Source organism: Tyto alba, unplaced genomic scaffold (assembly GCF_018691265.1).
Source record: "Tyto alba isolate M040663 unplaced genomic scaffold, T.alba_DEE_v4.0 Super-Scaffold_9, whole genome shotgun sequence".
In the NCBI taxonomy this organism is placed as follows: Eukaryota; Metazoa; Chordata; class Aves; order Strigiformes; family Tytonidae; genus Tyto; species Tyto alba.
Window position 1 is genome coordinate 29779066 of NW_024881330.1, and position 10469 is coordinate 29789534.

Genomic DNA, 10469 nt, shown 5'->3' on the forward strand with positions numbered 1-10469 from the left:
CTCATGGAAATCCTTGAATAGCTGTTGAGCTCCTTTCAGAACAGAAGGCAAAGAAAACTACTTTGAAATGTCATATTCCCAACAAAAAGTGAGCTAAAGAAGAGGAGGAAAAAAATATTATAAATAAAATTTGTCAGTCACACTAAATACAGTATATTCCTTGACGTATGCCAAAGAAGATTAACTGTGACTGTTCTGGTTTTTTTTTTTTTTTCTGGAAGGTCTCTTCAGGTTTTTCCTTTGTTCTTAGTGAATGTCAGTAGCAGGAAGCTTCTTCAGAGACAACACAGAAGAGTACTTATTGAAACTTTGCAAGACAAATTAGTTTTTCATTTTTGCTACATCTTCTCCCCTTGAAGGATTTGGGATGATGCAGAGATAAGTCAATACCATGCTTGAAACTCTGTGTAGCTAATTGGAATTAAATAAATGTTTTAAAATCAGACATTCTTTAGACAGATGGGCTTCTTTCTAGTCCATCTAATCAGTGAGTGGATCAAAGGAAAGACCTATTGAGTACACATAGAAAATTCTTGGCAAGATTGAAATTGAGACTCCTTATCCAAATACATTGAAATTCAGTTAATTAGGAGATAATACATACCCATTTTAAGGAACAAAAATATTCTTCCATTACTTTCCTCTGTTGGTTTTCCTCTTAAATCTAGCGAAGGTATCAGTCATGATAAGCATTAGTTGATAATGAAAAACTTGACATTGAAAGGTAAAAAAATTTAGAAAGCAAATTAAAAGGGAAAATCCTAAATTCTAGGAGAACTAGAAATGATCAGCTGAAGTTTCAGCATTCAACCATAGCTCTTACATAGCACTCTCAACCTCATTTTACTGTCAAAGAGAACTCAGTAGTTGGCACTCAAATGTCATCGTTCCCTGTTGACTATAAAATTGCAGTACTTTGACATTTTATTTTGGTGATGATATAACCTTTCAGTCTACTCCACATATCAGGGGAATCTTAGGCTTGTCTTACAAACGTATCTGGGTTATTTTAATCATTTATCTTTGCCCTATATTCAGTGGCTGAGTCTCTGGATAATGTCAAAGTGAATATGACCAAGTATTGAGTACATAGTTGGGTGTTACGTGGGGGACATGGACATATGAGACCTTGAGATAATCATATAGACTGGAAATTTATCCTCTCAGACAGAGGGAGAAGTTGGACATCTTACAGAAATCCTGAGAAGTGAATATTTATGGTGTGCTTCAGAAGACTCTGCCCTTGCATATTGAAAAAGAAAGCAGTTTGGCTGAAAACTACCTGTTGTCGTGTAACCAGCTGTGTTTCACTGAGTTCTGCCCTGGTAATGATCATGTTAGTGTACTGTTTCCAGAATGTCAGTTTTTGTTGGATTTGTAGGAGCGCTGTCATTATCTCTGGTTTTACCTCTTCCTACTCTGGCAACAACACACCAAAATGAAAAGTATACTTCGCATAAATCTCTGAAGCATTTCACTGAAAGTCTAGAAACATTTATCTGAGGTAGGGAGAAAGCATACACAATAATAATCTCAGTGGGGTTTTCTGAAATCAGGCAGCTTTGTCAGAAGTAAAAAATCCTTATTAATCTGCTGCTTGGGAGATTTTGGAAATGCTTTTGTTATACTAGAAATTAATGTACTTTAGGATGAACAGCAAAACAAAATCAATTGCATCTGTACTTTAAGCCACCATTTAGGGTAATATTGATTTGTTTTAAAATAATAATCCATATCCAGCTGTACATTGCCAAACACCCAAAATAAAGAGTTGGAAGATTGCTGTATATGAAATATGCATGCAGTCATGGAGAGGGAGACTCAGAAAAGGCACTGAAATAAAACAGGAAATTAGATATTTTAACCATATAAACCATTTGTCATACTTAATTTCCAATTCAAGAATACTGGTGAATAAATATTCGAATTATTATGAATTATTCATAATATGTGGCAAATTCCTTAAATACATATTGCAATTTATAAAATGAATAAATGCAATTTAAAGTGCATGCAAATTTTTATAAATAGAGGTGTGTTTTGTGTAGAACTAAAAGTTTTGTAGTCTGTAGGACCTGGTGTTTTTTGAAGGTGGAAGTATATAGTGACTGCTGCAGGGATTAGCAGAAGATAGAAGAATTGTCTTATGGTTAAAAGCTGCTCTCGAGCTGTGGATTCTGTCACTGACCATGCTGGATAATTTCTGTGTGGTGATGGAAACCCACTTTAACCAAGTCATTAAAAAAAGTAGAAAATGACCGCCTCTCTGCATGCCTATTTTAACTAAAGGTCTTTTAGATGGCATATTGCATAAACCTAATTCTTCAGACTAATTTGTTTTGTACTTGAGCGAAAATCCGGCTGTTCAGGACCCATCTGAAGCACCCCCCAGGTCATTCAGGTTTAGTCCTGTAAAAGCTGTGGGTTTTGTTCACGGAGTTACTGAGCTTTGGGACAAAACTGGTTCTTCAACTTGACTGTCAAAAAGTAAGAGCTTTGCAGGTGCTAGTATGGGTGCTTAACGGCCCTTAAGGTATATGCCGAGCTTCTTTTTCAGTTAGTTTCCCACTTCCAGCCCATTTTTCTCTACATCACTTAAAAAGAATAAATGCATTTTTCTTGGGGCAAAAGTCTATAGCAATGGTATATCCACATCTGATTGAAGAGAAGCTCCTTTTCTGTTTTTAGATCATAAGATATACCACTGATTGTTAAATAGGTAGAAAAATCAGCAGCCACACCTTAAAAGACACATGCCAAACTGGTGGGAATTTCAGCCTTTATCTTTCTTTTCTACAGCCCCCATACAGACAGGGGAAATGGTGATACAGCCCCTTCCCCTCACAGCAGCATCCACAGCTTAATACCTGCTTAGGAAGTGCTTGGGTACCACTATAGTGATGAGTGCTCAAGGAGAACTGGGAATAAACTGGTAATTTTCTTTCTAGGGCAGTGTTTAACGGGTGAAGTATAAACAACTTCTAGTATACCCAGTGACTGATGAGGATTTGGCAAAACATACTGGTGATCACCGGTTATCACTGTGCATTTTATGTATTGATTGTGGACAAATAGTACCTGGCTGCTCAAGAAATGCCCATGTCACTGTCAGTAGCATAAAGAGGGCTGATTTCTTTCTTCATGCTGCCATACCTTTTCCCTTTCCCTAGGTCTGGTGAAGAGGTCACATTTACCCACCTCTTGCGGTTGTCTCTGAAGACATAGGTAAAAAAAATTGTAATCTGTTGATGAAAATCGGCTGAGAAACGAGCATTTATTGTCCAGTATTTGTTATGCTGTTTTCTTTAAAAATACTTCCAGACCTTAATGATTTCTGAACTACATATTAAACCAACATGTACATGATTTGCCAGTGTTTCTTGAAGTATTTGGTTAATCATCTTCACACAGAAGACATCAAAGCCCAAAGTGTGCTCTCTTTTCTGAATGATTAAGCCAGACTTCCCATAACATTTCACTAGCAAGTAGAGCCATGACAGTGTGCTAACAACAAAGTGAAAGGCAAATACATGCAATCCAGCCTCTGAAGTCATATAATCTGCTGTGAAAAAACAGAAAAAAATGGGAAAAGGAAAAAGCGATGATCCCAAAGATGTGAAAAGAAAAGAAAAGGCCAAGATGCAACTCAAAAGAAATATAGGTTATTTTGATGGGGTAAGTTTTATTATAGGATCAATTGTTGGGGCAGGGATCTTTGTGTCTCCCATGGGGGTGTTAAAGCATTCCTTACTCAACGTCGGTGTCGCACTAACGATCTGGACTGCGTCTGGGCTGGTTTCTCTGATGGGTGCCCTCTGCTATGCGGAGCTGGGAACCGCCCTGCCCTTCTCTGGAGGAGAATACAGCCATATTAAAAGAGGCCTTGGATCCCTACCCGCCTTCATGTTTATCTGGACGTCAACGTTTACCAAGCCAGCATCAAATGCTGCTCGAGCCTTGCTGTTTGCTGAATATGCCACCCAGCCCTTCTACGGCATTTGCCCGGCACCAGAAGTGCTGAAGAAATGCTTGGCCTTGGCCACTCTCTGGTCCCTGGGGATTTTGAATGGCCGCAGTGTCAAAATGGCTGCGTGGGTGCAGACAGTTTTCACTCTCCTGAAGATGATGGCCTTGTCTGTAATCGCTGTCGGTGGCATAGTTCTCCTCGTTGGCGGGAGAAAGGAGAGTCTGGCCAGGTTTGAGGACGCGTTCAGCTCAGAGATCCCCAACGCGTCACAGGTTGCCGAAGCCTTCTTCCAGGGACTGTACGCGTACGGTGGCTGGTGGTCCCTCAATTATATGGCAGGTATCTCCCTCTTCAGATTTGTTTCTGTAGTTGCCTTTCTTACGTTCCTCAGCTCACCTTGGTAGAACTTGTCTGTCCTTCAAGACCATAGGGTCTCTTACATTTTATCCAAGTCTTGTGTTTGTTGGGGCTGGTAGAAGAGTCATTGTTCCTTTCTAGGGAATTTTCTCGCTGATTGTGGAGTCTCTAGAATCAGACTGGCATTTACAGAGGAGTACAAGAGAAATCCAAATAGTTCCCTGAAAATCTCATGCATAAAGAGATTTTTTTCATACCTGAAAAAGTTGCATTTTGTCTTTCTCAGTGTCAGTGCACTTTTAGAAAAGTATTAAGATATCCATGCCAAACTATGTGCAGAGTAAGGACCAAATAAATAAATAAAAAAGGTTAATTAGTATTTAAATATCTGTACCTTCTCTGAGGTTTTGCTGTTGGTTTGTACATGGACAAATTAATTTTGAAGTGTGTTAAAATATAGTAATTTTATGCAATATATAGAGTGATCAGTAGTCACTTTATTGGGAAAATAATTTTGCACAGAAGGTGATGAAGAATGTAAGGAAAGTGATATAAATATTTTCATTTAAGTTGTGCCCAATTTTAAACATTCAAAACCTGTTTGAGTATCTATTTACTTATTCTGTACCTGATGACACATGTGCCAGTAATAAAGCAGTTTTTTTATGAAAGCTGCAGAGGTAATTTTCATAATGTTATACACAAAATGAGTTAATAGTGTTTTATAGTATCATCAGATTTATAGAATTACGTTATAAGCAAGTGGATGTTTTTCTTATATCTTTAACCCTATTTATCTGACCTCTATCACATGTAAAACATTAAATAAACTGAATGTGTGAAATGCGTAACACAAAGTTCAAAGGTGAGAACAGTGTGAAAATTGGGTTAATGTTTAAAAAAATTACTGTTATTATTACAATCCAGCTATTCATCATTAACAATATGCTACAATAAAAAAGGTGATAGAAATCAGCAAAGCATAATTTTAGGATTTCCTTAGAGGCAAGCGTTTACCTTTGTAAGCCTGAGAAAATACAAAATTATTGGTAATATGTGAATTTATTTTCTGATCAGTTAGCAGTAGTAATCAATACCATGCACTGGGCAGAACAACTGTTTAGACAGCTGCAACCTATGCAGTAGTCCCCTTCTGAACTGAATTTCCTATTCTTCAACAATAACTTCATTCCTTCATTCAGATAAGGCATCAGGTGCCAGCTGGATGACAGGACTGTAACGAGCAACAAAACAAACTGAAAGATAAATTTAAATTGGCTGTTTTGGTGATTGTCCTTTTCTGGGCTCAAAATTACCACATGTATTTCTTACATTTGAAATAAATCCCAAATGCTCTGATAGTTGGTGTCTGAATTCTGCTGTTGTGCTCATTCAGTCCCTCTGGCTCTGTGTACTACAGCCAGCACTGGGGCAGGCTCAAAGCTGGTGTTCTGGGCAGGAGACAGAAATTATATTTGAGGGAGGAAAGGGAACTCTGTCTCCTAAAAAGAGCTTAAGTGAGCTGCACATTTAATTTCTTCCCCCTGTGAGTTGCTGGTTGGTAATACTCAGGAAGTCTTCTGTAAATGCTGAGGGAACCAGAAAGGGGAGAGGGAGTGAGAGGGAAGGAATGAAGGAGTGAAAGAGATGAAAAAGACCCTTTTTGACTGAGATGAGGATGAATTATTAGGGTTCTGGATGCCACCTCCATCTTTCACTGGGACTGTCACGTGGTCAGGAATGTGTGCCAGTGCCTCAGTTGTTCAGCTGCAAAATTTGGAGTTTTTTCTTACTTGGTAAGAGTAGTTTTAAGCTAAGATGCCAGGCTTAGCACTAAACAGTTTTTCTCTGCCAGGTTTGCCCTGGAAAAGATACTCAACAGCAGAATCCAGCTGGAAATGGCTCTCCTTTAAAGCCACTACATTATTGTTCTTCTGCCAATACCTTCAGTCTCTCCTGTTAGTTTTTTGGTTTTTTTTTTTTTTTTTGTATTTCCTGATGTATGGGCAAAGAAAAAGATTTTGTGCAGGAATAGGAAAATACACTCAGAAAGTTTCAGATCAGGGCTCATGAGGTGATGTAAGAGTAAATAACCTGACTTTAGAGTCTTTATGTTTAAGCTAGTGATTTAAAATGGCTATGTGTAACTGAAAAGTTCTTACCAAATCAATTTTCTAATGTAAGTCAAATGTATGTTTAATCAAATCAAAATTATCAGTCCTTTTGTAGTTTTTTTTTATCAGTCAATCAGACCTCCTTACCAAGATAGTTAAAAAAATAGCTAAATAACTAAAAAAACAGTTGTATGGGCTTCTTTGATAATAAACTATGAACCACTGTAGGACCTCAAAACAACGTAGCTTAGCAGCCGTGATTAGGGGTTGGGCCAGGACTTTGGTATCAGACTTGTCGAGCTCTGTGCGGATTCACTACTGAAACACACTTGCAGAAGCTACACTGCTTGCTTTATTAGTCTTTTTAAATTGTATTTTTCAGAAGAGCTCAAAAACCCTAGCAGAAATATCCCCTTAACTGTGATGACTGCTGTTCCTGCAGTAATTGTTTTTTATTTGCTGGTGAACATCTCATATCTGACTGTCCTGACACCTAAGGAAATTGTCTCTTCAGGTATGGATTTGATTTTTTTTTTTGTTAAAAATGTGTGGTCCATCTGCATACCCATCTGATGTCAATTTACTGTGTTACTTCTGCTCATCTAACTTCACAGATAGGAAGTTTGGGTTTCATTCTAAGTTTTAATAGAGAATTCTTGATTAATTTTACTGTATGACACAAGTTGGACTGAATGCAGACAGCTATTATTAGGTATTGAAAATATTGGCTCATACCTGCACTGTCTAAAAAGAAATCAGAAGTGTATTAAAACCCGGAAAACCGGGTGAAGATCGGGTATCTTTTCCTTCCTTCTCAACCTCATGGTGTCTCAGGCTAAAGCCATTACTGTTTAGGAGGTGGACAAGTCTACCATGATAAGTAATATCGAAAGAACTACGGACACAAAAATGTTGCTATTTTGTGTGCGTGTGAGGGGGTTATTCATGGTAAATATTGTGGTTCCTTAGATGAGCATATACAGAAGTCCAATGTATGTAAAGCCTCTCTTAAATTCTGTACCAATAAGCTGTCCATGAAAAGTCCAATTTTTGATTGTCCAAACAGCACCTTTTAAATATCAGTCTAATGAGACTGAGATGTCAGACCTTGTCTCCTGGATTGACAAAAAGCCATACCTTGTTTGGATGGATCATTTTTTTTTTTTTTGTCCTGTAAAAAAACCTCAATAACTTAAATGGGAGTGGTGTAGCTGTCACTCAGCAACCTTGTATTATCACTTAACCATTGTCCAGCTGTCTGCTGGGAGAGATGCATACATTTGCAGATCCACCCTGCAGTGAAAGAGTCAGCGAATACGAGTATCCATGGATAACAGCTGCCCAGCTGGCATGACCAGCTTCAAATATACGAGGGGAGCTGTGCTTATCTATGTCAGCTGAGGAGATGGCCTTAAAACTATAGCTCTTGTTTCAAACTTTGCTATGCATTCCTGTGGTTCTTGTTCTTTCACTACATTTTTTTTAGGGTGGTGGGGTTGTTTTCCCATCTCTGATAACTTCCTATGCTGTGCAGGTCACTGTAAGTCCTATATTCCTCATGGCAGCTGGTTATAGACCCACTAAATATTACTCCTTGCTACAGTATGGGCTATAGCTAATTTCCAAGCAATATTGAATATCTCTTATTCAGAATTAATCTCTCCCCTTTCCCAGTTCCACCCAAAGCAAAACCTCATTAATAACACGCTCGCTGACTCATCTCTGCACATACGTGTGCTCATGTTGGCAGTTTGCTCATAACAGTAGATCATGTCACCACTGTGGTCATGCTGGGGACTAATGCATTCATTTTCTTTTCCCGCACGGCCTTGCCCATGCAAGTACGTTTGATTTATGGAGGTGAGATGCAGCTTTCTCCTGCCAGGCAGTCCATTACTGCTGTATTGGCCCCAGCAGGTTTAGCTGGCTTGCTCTGGCAGGCAGCACTCCTTCCTGCTGTCATGCCCCCACTGAAAAATTTAGCTCCTGAATTAAATGCTCTTAGGATTAAATTAGTCATGTTTGACTAATGTAACAAAAAAACGTGTTGCTGGTAAATAATAGGTGTTTATTCTATTTTAAGCTTTGTTTCTGTTGAGTCTGTCAGTAACTCAGAACATGGTACTGACACTACCCTAATGCTTTGCTTTCTTGCAGTTGCTGTGGCAGTCACGTGGGCTGATCGAGTGATCCCCTCTGTTGCCTGGATCATTCCTCTCTCTGTTGCTATCTCAATATTTGGTGCCCTCAACAGCAGCATGTTCACTCTAGGTCGATTAAGCTATGCTGGAAGTCAATCAGGACATTTACCTGTTTTAATATCCATGCTTAATGTCCACTCCTGTACTCCAGCACCAGCCATGATTTTTTCAACCACCATTGCATCCATTTTTATCATCCCCTCTGACCTTATTACGTTAACAAATTACTTCGGATTTTCTGCCTGGCTTATGATTGGATTGACTTGTGCAAGCCTGATTGTACTTCGATACCGTGAACCTCATCTACATCGGCCATATAAAGTAAATGGAAATAAGTTGCAATATATTTTTACAATTTTTTTTGAGTCATTGATAGCATGCAGAACTTGCAGAACAAGTGCAAGTCAGAAGTGCGCAGTCACTAAAAAAATACAAATAATAATCACAATGTTTAGAGCCTTATTCAAAAACTTTCCTTCACTGTAGTAGGAAAAGAAAAAAGCAGATGGTGTCTGCCCTGGGGAGCTTGCACTTGAAAGAGATGGACGTATGCAGAGTAGGGGAGATGTGCAAACAACATGTCTCCATACTAGTGTGGAGCAGTAACCCAAACAGTGTGGGATCCAGGCTGGCAATTCACAGTTAATTAAACCCTGATCTACTCTCATCTTCCCTGACACAACCACAGACATTAAGGATAGGTTTAATTTCCTCCAATCTAGCTGTCAGAAAGCTGGAAGCTAGAAGTGTATGATTACTGTGAAGGCTTCTTCTATGCACCCAACGCCGAGTTTCTCTTAGGAGCCCATAAGTTCATATGTGGACAAATGGTTTTCGGGTACTGCCTATCTCTCCCCCTTGATGATAGAAGGAGCCTGAATGAGTATTTTAGAAAAGATGCCTATTTTGTAAGCAATTTGAGGTCAGATGAATCTCATCCTGGATGAGATGCGGTAGTGTGAGAAATGGTACTGTAGTGTGGCAAAGAACACATTATTACTCTTATGAATGAGGCCTAAAATCATAGTTGCTCAGTTTATTTCCTAAAGCAACTTTTTTTTTTCTTTCTCTTGCAGGTGTTTCTACCAGTTCCATTTGTGATGGTGGCAATGTCTTTCTTCTTAGTTCTAGCTCCCATAGTCTGGTCTCCAAACCTGCAATATGTTTATGCTTTTCTGTTTATACTGGGAAGTCTTATTGTTTATCTGCCTTTTATACATTTTAAATTGCATTTTGCATTTCTTGATAAAATTACTTGCCACTTACAACTGCTGTTGGAAGTCTCTCCTGCTGATGTATCTGCTGAGGGCAAATGTGAATAATGGCAAATATTTATCCCAGTACAACTAACAGCCAACAGAGAATTTTTTTTTAAGATACAAGTTAGATGTTAGATGTGACATATAGGCATGCATTCATGTGCATCCATATGTGTATATGTATATACATACATAGATGAATATACTTATATTGCATACATATATACATGTATATACATATATACACTTATATGTATATATACATATATGCATATGTGTATATAGACGTTAGCATGAGTTTATATATATATGTGTCTGTGTATACATACGTATATGTAGATGTGTATGTATACTTATTTAATAAATGGAAAGAATCTCTCTTAAACTGTTAAAATCTGTAAAATGCTCACTCTTGCCCCTTGAAAACACAGTTAAAGTTTCAAATATTCTTGCAATAATAGAAATAAGACTAAATTACAGCACAAATTGTTATCGATATTATCATATAATAGATGAGTAAGTACATACTTAGCAGCATCATTATATATAGTTTTGGTCTCCAGACTAAATT

At 38.2% G+C, this 10469-nt stretch overlaps 1 protein-coding gene across 1 annotated transcript; it reads left to right on the forward strand.

The window, feature by feature from the left end:
* Nucleotides 1–3460: 3460 nt before the first annotated feature.
* On the forward strand, nt 3461–10046 carry SLC7A13 (solute carrier family 7 member 13). The gene is made up of 4 exons (XM_009967570.3): nt 3461–4306; nt 6821–6952; nt 8596–8960; nt 9716–10046. Exons 1-4 carry the CDS (start codon nt 3583–3585, stop codon nt 9959–9961), a joined length of 1467 nt encoding a protein of 488 aa, XP_009965872.2. The 5' UTR covers nt 3461–3582; the 3' UTR covers nt 9962–10046.
* The last annotated feature ends 423 nt before the right edge of the window (nt 10047–10469 follow it).